The 14,327-nt window shown below is 46.6% G+C and overlaps 1 protein-coding gene across 2 annotated transcripts in view; it reads right to left on the bottom strand.

The window, feature by feature from the left end:
* The window catches only part of DNAH1 (dynein axonemal heavy chain 1), a 1,443,760-nt gene that overhangs the window by 364,972 nt on the left and 1,064,461 nt on the right, over positions 1-14,327 (bottom strand). For both annotated transcript variants that reach the window (XM_078661462.1, XM_078661463.1), the window contains one exon: positions 11,601-11,786. In XM_078661462.1, coding sequence (XP_078517588.1) covers positions 11,601-11,786 — 186 coding nt within the window. The remainder of the gene's footprint in view (positions 1-11,600; positions 11,787-14,327) is intronic.

Here is a 14,327-nt window from a genome sequence, read left to right as displayed (position 1 = left end):
GGAAGCCTTGGGACAGCTCAATGCGCGTAAGGCCCCCGGACCGAGCGGTTATCCCTGTGAATTTTATAAAAAATTCTACACGCAATTGGGACCTCACTTTCGGTGTGCACTGGAAGCGGCGCGTACTCAGGGCAGGCTGCCGCCTGATTGGCATCATGCTGAAATTGTGGTTTTTCCGAAGCCGGGTAAGCCCCCTGATAGGCACGACTCATATCGCCCCATCTCGTTACTTAATATAGAAGCCAAAATACTGGCTAAGGCCCTGGCGAATCGGTTGCTTCCATACATAGCGGAACTGGTACACCCCGACCAATCGGGCTTTATGCCTGGCAGGGCTACACGCCACAATATTCGGCGTGCGTGGGCTGCGATCGGGGCTGTGGGGGCCACGGGCGAGCGGGCTGCTCTGTTGCTTGCCGACATCAATAAAGCGTTCGACTCAGTGAGCTGGACATACCTGTTTGCGCTCCTGCCCCGTCTCAACCTAGGCCCTGTTTTTATATCCTATGTTAAGCTACTATATACTGATATTACGGCCGCTGTGCGTGTTGCCGGGGCTGTGTCGGAGACCTTCCGCGTTGGCCGGGGTACCCGACAGGGATGCCCGCTATCTCCCTATCTTTTTGCCCTTGCTATGGAGCCGTTGGCCGCCTGGGTGCGTATAGATGCGCAAATCCGAGGATTTGTATGGCCCCAGGGCCTATCTGATAGGATCGCGCTGTACGCGGATGACGTCCTTTTCTTCCTGACGGACCTGCGTTGTTCCGGGCCACGGGTATTGGAAATAATGCGGGTCTTTGGCGACGTTTCGGGCTTATACCTAAACCTCAGTAAATCCACCTTGTGGGTCCTGGGAGGTGGTGCAGTGTCGGACCCCTGGACACTAGACCTGCGAGTGGCGACTGATGGCCTCCAATACCTGGGTGTGTTCCTGTCTGAGTCCGCGACCCTCGCGTGGGAGCGTTCTGTGCTGCCGGTTTGGGAACGGGTGCAGACCGACGTTAAAACGTGGTCCCGGATGCCTCTTAATATCTTTGGCCGGTCCGCCATCTTTAAGATGGTGGCGCTTCCACGCCTTCTATACCAATTGCAAAACTATCCCCATTCGGTTCCAGCCTCATGGTTTCGGCGAGTGAATTCGGTCTTGGGGCAGTTCCTGTGGGCCGGGGGTCCTGCCAGGGTGGCGCTACGCACGTGCTTCCTCTCTACCTACTGTGGAGGGCTCGCCACCTCGGACCTTCTGTCCTACTATCAAGCAGCGCACCTACTCGTCCTTAATGACTGGTGGTACGGTGATAGAGGCGACCCGGCATATGCATTAGAGCGCGCACTGATGGGCGATCACACTCTCCACACGCTCCTCTACTCTGCCCGGCTGCGACGGGGCTTGCCTAGTGTCACGAGGACGGTCTTCCTTGTTTGGCGTCAGGCGTTGAGACGCATGGGCTGGTGGGGTAAGCTGACTGCGGAAACACCGCTGTGGCGTAATGGCAGATTGCCTGCGCTGGCCTCCTTGCCGGGTTTCGGTGGCTGGGACGCGATTGGGATCTCGTCGCTGGGTGATGTGCTGTCGGGGGCCGCTCTTAAGCCGTTCCAGGACCTTAGTGAGGAGTTCCACTTGCCGCAGACTCAGTTTTTCCGTTATCTGCAGCTGCGGCATGCGCTCACACCGTATATTGCCGACTTGGAATCGCTCCCCGAATTTAGCCCTATTGAAGCGAAGCTGTTCATGGGGGAGCTCGGGGACAAAAAAGTGTCCCGAATATACCAAACGATGGTCACCCACTGCGCCTCCGACCTTCTTCCCCTGCGGACGGCATGGGAGGCAGATGTCGGTGCCCTGGACGAAGACGACTGGCGGGAGGCCCTGGAATCCCCGCGAGGGACTGCTATCGCGATGAGGCTCAGGTTCATTCAATTTAAAATTCTCCACAGGGCCTATTTTACGCGTGAGCGCCTCTGGAAAGCTGGACTGATCGAATCGCCGGAATGCTTGCGTTGTGGTGTAGAGGTAGGCTCGCTGCTACAAACCCTGTGGCTGTGTCCTAGGATTGCTGGCTTTTGGAGCGGTGTGTGGTGTTGCTTGTCTGAAGTGCTAGGATGGGACCTGCCCCGCACACATCGGTTAGGTTTGCTTCATATTCTCGAGGGGGTGGGAGGGAATAGCTATAAGCGCCACCTGCTGCTGTTGGGGTTGGTACTAGCCAAGAGAGATCTGGCGCGGGCTTGGAAGGACGAACGGGCTCCCCCTCTGTGTGTTTGGAAGGCTGGATTGGACTTTTGTATGGGCCTGGAACGCCCGATCTTTGAAGCACGAGGGTGCCCCCGCAAACACTTTAGGATATGGAAACGATGGGCCGAGTATAGGGACTTGCCACTAGACCCCCCAGTTGAACCCGAGGAAGAACCCTAGGCCTCCCCCATGACGTGGGCTTGTGTCTAGCGCCAGACCGACCACTTTATACTCACTTCAGGCTGTTCCTTCTTTGCATGTGCACGGGGTTAGGGAGGGACTGCGGGGTGGGATAGGTTGAGGGTGGTTGGGTGTTGGGGATGGGAACGGGTGGGGGGTAGTTTTGAATAAATGCAATTTGAAGTATGTTTAATTCAGATTCCGATCCTGCTCTATGTAATGTATTCAAATGCTTGGTGGTTTCTCCTGACTGTGGGGTACCACACTCATTGTCTTGCTTGAATATTCAATAAAATCTGTTTTGAAAAAAAAAAATGCCGATTGCCACAGCCCAGAGCAAAGTGAAAGGTTGGGCAACAAGCAAAATTACAAGTGCTGTTAAAATAATGAAAAATGGAAATGTCTTTTCCATCACCTGATACATATTTTATATATTTTTCTAAAATGAATAGTGAGCAGTACCCAAACCCAGGCCCCCGCCCTGAGCCCTAAAATTTACCCCTGCGCTGCCCTTAAGACATCCACTACCCCTTCCCCGTCCGAGGTCTAAAACCCAGCCCCCTTTAAAAAAACTACCCGACTCCCCCACCCTGAGCCCTGCAACCGACCTCGCCCCTAGAAAACACACCCCCAAAGCCAGTCCCAGTCCTTAAAACTACCCCAGCACCCCTCACCCCGCCCAGAGCCCTAAAACCCTGCACCTTTTTAAAAAGACTACCCAACACCCCCTGGCCTGAACCCATAAAACCAAAACCCCACTCCTAAAAACTATCCCAGAACCCAGCCCTTAAAACTATCATGACCCTCTCCCCCGCCCTGAGCCCTAAAAACCTGCCCCTTCTAAAACTACCCTGATCCCCTCCCTCCTGACCCTGAACCCTAAAACCGCCCACCCCTCAAAACTATACCCCCAAACCCGGCTCCATCCACATTTATCTGTGCAGAGCTTACTGCTTTGAAGCTTCCTCTTCCTCTCCCCGCCCATCCGGAAACTGGCGATGACACGCGCATTTTATTTTCACAGCGCGACCTTTGAAGTATCTAAAAGCTTTTGTGTATATTGATTTAAGAATTGCACTGAGAGCGCGACCCTGAATATTTTAAAAGCTGTGTGTGAATTTTGTTTTTAAAATCGCACGGATGCACTTTACTTTTTAAAAATTGTATTGCACTCTGCTCACGAGAATCTTGTGGCGATATTTGTCGCCCCTGCTACCCGGTCCACCGCAAGCGCTAGGCTTGATTGCAGTGGAGGGTGCAGGGCGCTACCTTCTTCCGGGTTCCCTCCCGGTGCCGGGCATTCATTGGCTGAGAGTGTGGGGAGGCGGTGCTGAACGCTAGCACGGCCTCTAGAAAGCCCATTTGAAAGTTGTATTATCCCTGATGACAAGCGCATTTTATGTTCACAGCGCGACCTTTGAAGTAACTAAAAGCTTTTGTGTATATTGATTTAAGAATTGCACTGAGAGCGCAACCCTGAATATTTTAAAAGCTGTGTGTGAATTTTGTTTTTAAAATCGCACGGATGCACTTTACTTTTTAAAATTTTTATTGCACTCTGCTCACGAGAATCTTGTGGCGATCTTTGCCGCCCCTGCTACCCCGGTCCACCGCAAGCGCTAGGCTTGATTGTAGTGGAGGGTGCAGGGCGCTACCTTCTTCCGGGTTCCCTCCCGGTGCAGGGCATTGATTGGCTGAGAGTGTGGGGAGGCGGTGCTGAACGCTAGCACGGCCTCTACAAAACCCCGATGCCCCAAAACACGCGCAGCGGATGCGCGCAGCGACCGCGCCGCCCCTGCGCCGAAGACACGCCAAAGACTAGCCCGTCTGTGCCCGTCCGGGCCAGGACGGGGCACGGGGCAGAGGGCTATGTCTCCCCGACACGGACTAAGCAAGGAATGACATCTGACCAGCTTAAAGCGTTGCGCCCCATTAAGCATGGCGACTGCACTACACTCGAGGTACTCCATACGCCGGGCGTCGAAGACAGGTCGACAGTCAGGGCATCGGTCCGTCGCAGCCGTCAGGAGGCGGGAATCTTCGCAGGGAAAAACTTCGGGCCACTTATTTCGACAACAGGATCGATGAAGCGGGGTGCACCTTCCCTCGGAGATTTCACACGAAGTTCCTCACGATCATCAGGCTTTGGACCGGTACCGCTGAAGTCGCCCCACGTTGGGCGCCAACTGAAGGACTGGACTTTTAACAGTACCAGCGGTGCCAGGGAACAACACCTATAACCTTCATGGGATACCTGTTTCGGCGCACAAATTACAGAGACACGGGAAACTTCCTTCGGCGTCAAAGATCAGCGTTTATTACTGCAGGGAGGCAAAAGTCACAAGAAGTACAACAGTGTGTAGGTTCTGAGAGTCTGCTTCAAATTGAGGTTGTAGGTCGCTCTCTTTTATACAGAGTGTTACCGTTGCATAACATGTGGACAAAAGATTATAATCCGGTTCCCACAGTAGGTTTCAAAAAAAGGTCGCTTTCATGTGTTCAGAATCCCGGAACATCATTACAATAGCTATGCCGGTTCCCAACTGTAAAAGTACATCTTCCCACCATTAGGCACACCCATTAGAGTTGTAAATGACAAAGAAGAAGAGACAAGAACAGCTGCAAGGAAGTCAGATACGTGTAGAGAAAAGAGTGTGGGGGTAATATCGGAAGCATGATCGTAGGATCAAAGAGTTGGATCCATCGCCTGCAAGGCTGTCACAATAAGCCGGCACGACCAGATTACCCTCAAGCTGAGCCATTTGCCTTTGCTGTGTCATTCCTCCGGCCATAAAGACGCATGAAAGGAATATGCGTCTTCCGTAAGGCTTGGGAACTAGAGGGTCAGGGGGCGAACAGTTATCTGCTCGCTGACTACGTGAGGGCAAGAAACAAAATGGATGCCGTATCTAAAATGGAACCCGAGGGTTCAGATGAAGAACGCGTAATATTAGACGAACCCTGGCAGGTAGTGTAGCGAAATTTCGCACACTTGCCGAACTCGTCATTTGCGGTTCGTAGATACCAAACTTATCCATATTCGGCAATGCCCAGAACATCGTAATAATTTTTACGGAACCTCAAAATGCGACCTGCCCCAACTGTAGTCTTACACTATCTAATTTTCAACCTCATCCCGAACGCAGACTTAGATACAGAAAGCGCCATATACAAGCTTTTCCCAATGACAAAGACTTTTTATTCTACAGTATCAACTGTTGTTCCTTACCTAAACATAAATTGGACATTTTTAATCTGATACTGGATGACCAACCCAGTGCACTATTCCTGACTGAAACCTGGTTACATGAAGGCGCTGGTCCCGATGTGGCCACTGCTCTCCCGTCCAACTATGCGATTGTTAGGAAAGACAGAGTTAAAAAAACTGGTGGTGGAATCGCTATCATCTATAACAAATTACTTAAATGTACCTTTGAGCCTGTAGATATCCCAAACTGTGAAGCCGCATTTTTTAAAATTACTATGAACCCTAACTTCACGCTATCTGGCATTTTGATGTACCGGCCCCCCGGGAATTGCACTCAATGGGCTTCCAAGTTGGCTAACTATATTACTCCCTTTCACTTGGCCTCAAAAAAAATTTCACTTATGGGAGACCTCAATCTACACTTGGATGACCAATTGAACATAACTTGCACAAATTTGCTAGAAGATCTGACAGCGTTAAACATCAGACTTCTAAACTCTGGATCTACTCACAAGGCCGGACATCTGCTTGACCCGTTATTCACTAATCTCACTGAACTATCTTGGCTGGACTCTACTCCTGTATGTTGGTCTGACGATTATTTAATTAAATTTAGTCTTAATCTACCAGCCGTTTTTTCTGCACAGACTGTTTTTCCCGCCTCATCAAGAAAAAACTGGAAAACTCTTGACATTTCAAAACTCAACACAGTACTCGGCAAAAGCCCCCCCAATAAAGGTCAAGGCATGGAAAGTATAGCAATAGCTACCCAACAGTGGCTCAACAATGCTCCTGAGATTTGCCTACCAACCTCTCACACTAAAGGCAATAGCCATCGTCCCCCAGCCCCTTGGTTTAACAACTCACTTAAATATGAGAAATCCAAATGTAAGGTACTAGAAAGAAAGTGGCGAAAAGACTACGCGCCTGACAAAAAAAGGAGGTATCAAAACGCAAGAAACCTATACCACACAGCATGCACAAAAGCCCGTGCCCTGTATGTCTCTAATACCATCATGGAAGCCGTTAATAGAGCAAAAACACTGTTTAACACGGTTAAAGATTTAGCAGGGGCTCAAACTACAGCAACTGCCCGCCCACTAAATGAGGGACAATGTCAGGATCTTGCTCATTTCTTCACCGAAAAAATAGATAAATTAATCGTAGAAATCAACAGTAACAAAAATAACACTTCCTCTCAGGCTGACCTGGAGTACGCCCCCAGTGTTAATCAGACCTTAGAACACTGGCCACTTATTACGATCAACACTTTAAAATCCATTTTTAAGACCATCAAATCTGGCTCCCCCTGTGATCCTATTCCTATCAATATAATGAAACAACTGGATACTCCCTCCCTTGGAATCATTGTGGACACACTTAACACTTCCTTGGAACTCTCTATAGTACCCTCACTTTGGAAACATGCCATGGTGAGTCCACTACTAAAGAAACCTACAGCAGACCCTGGAAAACTGTCAAACTACAGACCCATCTCACTTCTCCCTGCTTTTTCCAAACTTCTGGAAAGACACGTGCACTCCACCCTGACTCTTTTTTCTGAAGAAAACGCTCTCCTTCATCCGTCTCAGTCTGGATTCCGAGATGGATTCTCCACGGTAACTGCTCTGCTGGGAGTCACCGAAATCATTCGGAAACTCCTTGACGACGGTCAAACGGTTGCCCTCATTCTTCTTGACCTGAGCGCGGCTTTCGACACTGTGTCGCACGAAAGGTTACTAACCACGCTAGAAAAAAATGGGATTTGTGGTGATGCTTTGAAATGGATCAGGTCCTTTTTGGAACAACGGACGTTCCAAATTACCTCATCCACAGCGTGCTCTGGACTTTTCAAGTCCCCCCACCGAGTACCGCAGGGTTCTATCCTTAGCCCGTTGTTTTTTAACCTTTACCTTAGACCTCTGGCAGATTTAGTGGAGAGATCTGGACTTACCCTCATGACATATGCGGATGACTCTCAGATCATCTTCTCTCTGTCAGAATCCAGTCCACTATCCCCGTCTCTCCTTAAGCAAGGTCTCCAGAACATCTTCAGCTGGATGACTAACAACCAGCTGAAATTAAATGGAGACAAGACAGAGATCCTCCTTTTGGGCAAACAACGATATCTCTGGAATGCCTCACATTGGCCTTCCCAGATGGGAAATCTCCCAACACCAGTCACTCATGCAAGGAACCTGGGGGTAATTATGGACAGTCTCTCTCCATGAAACAACAGGCCAGCAAAGTTGTAGGCCTTTGTTTTACCATCCTGAAGTGGCTTAGAAAGATCCTGTGGATGCTGCCCACCTCCACCCAGAAAACCGTAGTCAATGCCCTTGTTACATCTCGGCTTGACTACGGGAACATCCTATACCTAGGTGCAAATAAAGCAGTCATAAAGAGGTTACAGCTTGTCCAAAACTCAGCTGCCTGACTTTTATATAAAATTCCAAAAACCACCAGTGTTTCCTCCCACTTGCGTGAACTACACTGGCTCAGGGTGGAAAACCGGATCAGATTTAAAACCCTGAACTATATGTTCAAGATTAAAGCAGGCACCGCACCTAAATATCTACAAGCATTAGTTCATCCCCACATTCCCAAAAGAAACCTACGGTCACAATCAGCAGCAAACTTTTGTGTGCCTAGGTTCAAACTCTCTAGAATGGGAGGTAGATCTTTTGCCCATCAGGGTCCGTCCATTTGGAATTCACTGTCGCCCCATATCCGCAAGGAGGTTAGTTATTCTAGGTTCAGGAAAGAAATTAAACCCTGGTTGTTCGATCAATAATCTTGAACGACCCCGTGAACCCATACCACCTTTCTGTGTTGTGTCTTGGCGCCAGGAAACCCTTTTTGGGTAGCTATTTGCGCCTTATAAGTTTAAAAAATAAATAAAATAAATAAAAATAAACTAGACCGCTACCTGCCTTAACCACACATACGCATGATTAAAGCAGATGCGTGGTTCAGGCAAGTGTTGCTACTCTTGCAGGGAAACGGCATGTGTGGCCCAGCCTTTATTGTAAAGGCTGTTTCCCATGCAGCATCTATCTTTGCAGATGCCAGCTTACTGGTCTCTCAACTGAGAGTGGATTGGTTCCTTCATTCCCTTCGGGATAACTCTGTGGAACACATGCCTGGGGTTGATAGAAGAGTTATCCCTCTGTAATTTGCACAGTTACTTAGGTCACCTTTCTTAGGTATCTTGATGAGATATCCCTCTCCAGTCTGATGGCACCTTTCCCTCTTCCCTAATTCTTCAAAACATGGGGTAGATGATGTCTACCGATGTTTACATGTCTGCCTTCAGTGCCTCTGAAGTAGTGAATTTCAAGTCTTACTGCCTTCACATTTCGCAGATGTTAATTGGCTTACTGTATTTCTTTCTTGGTTGGTCTGCTGCAGCCGATTGGCAATTCCTTGTCAGCAGGCTATATGTTTGGTGGAGACTGGGGCATGGGCTGGTTTAGCAGTTCTTCAAAGTGGTCCACCCTTCTTCATTGTTGGCCTTTGTTACCCATGATTGTCTTCCCAGCTTTGTCTTCAACAGGCCTTTTTAGTTTGCTGTATCTGCCAGAGACTTTCCTTGTTATGTCATAGAGTTCTTTCAAGTTTCCATGGCTTGCTGCTTCCTGGGATTCTATGGCAAAACCACTGATGAATGTTTGCTTGTCTGCTCTTAAGCTTCTTAACCTAGTTGGTTTTGGTTTATTTGCCTTAATCATTCGCTTTTTCTGCTCTTGTTCGGCTGGTGTTAACTGCAGCTTTATTTTCCTTTCCCACTTGGATTTTGCTGAGCGTCTCCGTGAGATCCATCCTTTATGGTGGTGTTTCTTGGGACCCAGTCCCTCTTGGCCGGTTGATGTCACTGTTTCTTTGATCTTGTCCCACTGACTTTCTACTGGGTCTCTGTTGTCCTCTAGTTCTTGCAGGAGTTGAAACTTGTTACTGAGGACGACTGAGTATTCACTCCATTTCCACGCTTCTTTGAGGAGAGTGGTGTTACATTACTGGTATTGTTTTCTCAGTTCAATGCTTTCTCCAGATTTAGCTTTAGCCTGGCCACAACAAGGTGATGGTCTGATGCCAAGTTAGCTTGTCTCATCATTCTCATATCCTGCATCGACCTTCAAAACTTTTTGGCAAGGCAAACATAATAGATCTGATTCTTTTTTTAATTGTCTGGTGACAACCACGTTGCTTTGAGTATTTTTTTGTGTGGGACTACACTACAGCCTATCACCAGACTGTTCAGGGAACAGAGACCATTGAGCCTTTCACTATTCTCGTCCATGCACAAGGCCATGGTTGCCCATGACTTTTTCGTACCCAGTGTTGTAGCTTCCAACCTTGGAACTGAGTGGCCACATCAGTAGGATGATGTATGTCTCAAGGTATTTCTCCAGGATGGAATGGAACCTGTTATAAAACTGTTCTTTTTCCTCCTCTTTGCAGCCATTTGTAGATTCATAGCACTGAATAACATTCATGTTGATACTTTTTTCTTTGTGCAAAAGGTTGCTCTGATCATTATGGGACCGTAGGCTATCATCCAATCAGAGCTCTGTTGGGTGCTGGCGTTAGCATCAGTGCTACTCCTGGAGTGTGTCAGGTGTTCTCTTCCTCATATCCAGAATACAGCAACACTTCTCCTGGAGCCAGACTTTTCTGTCCCGTCTATGTACATCTGGTCTCGCTGATGCCAAGCAGGGCAAGGCTGTATTTTTTAATCTCCGCTGCCACTTGGGCTGTCTTGCCTGTTTGTACATGGTCCTCACATTCCATGTCCCGATGGTGGCTTTGTGGCTCATAGGGATCTCTGTCTTTCACTACAAGGCATCCATAACATAGCATAACATAACACATGTATTTGTAAAGTGCACGTTCAACTGGAGGCATCTTGGTGCTGAATAACAAGTGTTTTTTTTTATTTGTTCTAGCTCTCCGTGAAGGAGATTCCTCTCTCCCCAAGGCAGGGATGTCTTTTTGTCTTTTGATTGAAGTTTCGGTATCTAGGATTTTCTTACATGATGGGTTAGCTAGCCCCACACATAAGCCCCCTCCTTTCACAGCTATGAAATTGGACTGGCAATGGCGCAGTTGACCATATACTATAAGGTATAAAATACTCTCTGCCATACTTTAAAAAGACATTGCAAGTCACCCCAGGTTGATGACCTTAAGAAGGAACTTATTCTTTGTCATTGTTCCTCTGTCTGGCCACAGAACTCCTAAGTGACTTGCAATATACTTTTAATGTACATCAGGGAGTATCAGGGGATATTTTACCCCATATGTATCATGGCTACCTGCTCAGTATTTCATAGGCCTTGTATCTCAGAGCTTCGTTAACTCTTGTATCAGAATTCCAGTGGAGCTCCTAATTGAGCTACTTCAGCTATACATTGAACAGGCCCTGGCATGTTTTTTTAAGAGCTCCTCTTGGCTACTACTTTAGCGATTCCTCAAAGTGCTCACTGAGCACTTCAATTCGGGGAACTCTAGGTATATAGTAGCAATAGCAAGAAACAAAGATTTTTTATTCTACAGATATCCTGAATTTTTTTTCAAAACTGTTGAGCTATTCAAACTTCACAAAGGTTGCAGACATTAAATTGCAAGAAGGACTTTCCAGTATACAGCAGATTTTGTGGGAAAGAAATCTTAACAAAACACAATTTTTTGCATGAAAACTTTTACACAAAAGATTTTTGCAAAAATATTTTGCAGCAAAGTTTTAAAAAAAATAGTAAATTTGGAAAATTCATAAAACAACGCTGGTGAAATTAAAGGTTTGCCCAACTCTAGTAAGAGTAGTTTTTTCTTCCTTACAGACCACGGGTGGTTTTACAAGTCACCACATCCCCAACCCAAACAACGTCATTGTGGCTGTTCATGGGACTTCTTGTATACTTCCCCACAGATTTGCTTTGCAGGTCCCACAAAAAGCGGTCTGGTGGGTGCCATCCTTACCTCAGTAATATCATTTCTGTTGAGGGATTTCAAGCTGGCAAGAGCAGCATCCAGGGCTGGGAGGGCTTCGTCGAGGTCCTTCTGAGCATCATCTGCAATGGCTTGAGCTTTCTGTGCCTTTTCAGTTGCTTTTGCTTCTTCTACTTGTACTGAGGCACGTGTTTCCTCGGCTACGACTGTGTCTACCTGCAAGATTTAGAACTTTTAGAAGACTTGGAAAATGGCAAGTCGTGAGAGTGTGTAATTAGCATAGTACAAGAGAGCCCATTTATTTTAAATGCTTCTCACTTTTCATGCCATATTTACAGTCTGAGGCACAGGAATACAAAATGGCTTTCTCCAAATCATACAAAGTTTTGGGTGAGTGACGCTAAGATCAGAACCTTGGTCTCCGAGATGAAAAACAAACAACTAAACCACAAGATTAAATATCTGCCCAAATTACAAAGTTTGTCCTTCAAAACAGCAAGGCGTTCGTTTGATATATGTGATAATTACTAATTAGTAACAGTAATTGTGACTCCCAGGTATCAATGGACAGGGTTGGGGTTGGATAGACGGTTGAGTGGAGGACTATCAACCCTGGTTGTTAATTCTATATAACATATTACGCCCTTTTATATGGAAATTGGAAGTACATACTTCGGATATTGAGATAGGAGTGTTTTCATTCTTTCATGCGTTGTTTATGTAATTTGGGGGTGTGTGCTCCATCATAACATATACCATCTATGTCTATCACTGGGGGATAATTTTAAGGTACCAGTGTATTGCCGGTGTGAATTTGTCAGTCACTTGATACATGCAATGTATATTTGTCTACTCATTCAGATATGTCATCGTACGAAGTGCTGCCAACTCTTACGCATGTGATGTATGTACACCCTTTTGTATTATTTTTGAAAATGATAAATAAAGTTTTTTAAAAATTTAAAAATTATTAACAGTAATGTATGTACTCTATCTAATTAACTCAGGTTGTGAAGTTCTTGACTTCTCTTGCTTAGAGCCCCAGAGTCTTATCTTTAAATCGTTAAGTAGTTTAGCCTTTGTGGAGTGCAGTAAAAGGAAGCGTTTGTAAGCTAGTTTTGAAGAAAAATGTTCAAATTTTGGTATGCACAAAGGCATACGAAATAACAAACATTTCTCTTTCCGCTTATTTGCTTTCTTCAGGTCAAAGTAAAAAGGGGCATTAGTGTGAATACCTGGATTCTAAATCTGGTAATTCACTGCTATAACATAGCTACAATGGGTACTAGAACTTGTTAACCACTGTTCCTACTCCATAAAGGATGCTGGCCTGACCGTCCTGTCAGTCTGTTATGGCAGCAATGGAAAACAGGTTTCTGTAGAAGGAATGGAAGGCACATACAGTGGGGTGGGGATTGGCAGAAGGCCTGATATTTTATTTTTAGTTTCAAGCAGAAGGAGGTTGATGGGGTTTGGTTTCAGGAGCCCAAGTTATTTTTTAAAACATTTTTTACCTGTTATATAAAGCTCACCCACTACTCCTCTGACCCTGCCTACATGTTGGAAGCAGGGAGAGATGACTTGAAGGTGCCAAACACATCTCACAGTTTTGAGTGACATCATAAACAACTTGAGCTTCACTCTTGTTGTCCATTTGATGTAGCTCAGACCCCCTAAGTGAAAAACATCACCATTATTCAGAGTTAACCATTTATAATTGTATATGTTATGCATGGCTCCCATGAGAGCCACTATTGTAAACGCCAAATTCTAAATCTAACAATTTACTGCTATGAAGTAGCAACAGTTGTTAACAAACACTGTTACCCAATGTTGCTGTGTCATAAAGGAATTCCAAGCTGCTCCGGACAGGCTGTCACAAAGCCTGTCAGAGCAGTGATAGAAAGCAGGGAGCACAGCTTCTGTAACAGATGGAAGGGAAGGCACAGAGAGTGAGTGTCAGAGGCCAGGTAATTTCTTTTTAGGTCGAGCCTAGGCAGCATGCATGCGCTGTCTGCAAGACCTGCTGTAATCATTATACAGAGTGTAATCCCGCTTACAGCTTACAAGTGGTTCACTCCTGAGTCGCTTTTCTTAGCTTACTCCTCATTGGTTGGCGTTCCCGATACATCACTTCAGTTTTTCGCTCAGGAACACTGGCCAACTACAGTTTTCTTACACTTTGGGTGTTTATATGTTCCTTTGGGGACTAATTATTTTACTTCCTGCTAAACATACTTTAACTATCAGCACTGTGTCCATTTCACAAGCGCCACCATTTAGCTTTCACTTTCATTGTCGTGTTACTTCTGGTTCTGCATCTTCCCGTTTGGTGCCCTCCCTGGCGCAGGGGAAGCTATGTCGAGTTCCCCATAAACAGGCTTTTAAAAATTGTTCTTTTCTCCTCACATATGCCGGTGGGCACCCAGCATGTGCAGTTAACCCAGACTTGTTTCAGACAGCACCTGTGACCTCACACTGCAGCAGGAGAAGGCGGGGAAAGAACCGGAGTGCGGCGAGAGACAGAGCAGACATTAACATTATCTGCCAATCTGCGGAAATCTTCTGCATTCGTGCGCTTCCCCCTGGAACTGTCTGTAGGGAACTGTCTGTAGGGAAACAGAAGGTCTGCCATAGGTGGTAATAGTATCCGTGATTCAAAACTCAAACAATGTAAACATGTGAAGGTGGATGGTGCATGCTTCCTGGCCGTTCCTATAGGATATGTCAATGTGGAATTTCTCTTCAGGGTTCCAA

The sequence above is a fragment of the Lissotriton helveticus genome, chromosome 9, assembly GCF_964261635.1.
Source record: "Lissotriton helveticus chromosome 9, aLisHel1.1, whole genome shotgun sequence".
NCBI lineage: Eukaryota > Metazoa > Chordata > Amphibia > Caudata > Salamandridae > Lissotriton > Lissotriton helveticus.
Note: the sequence above shows the minus strand (reverse complement) of the source record. Positions and strands in the feature narration are given on the sequence as shown.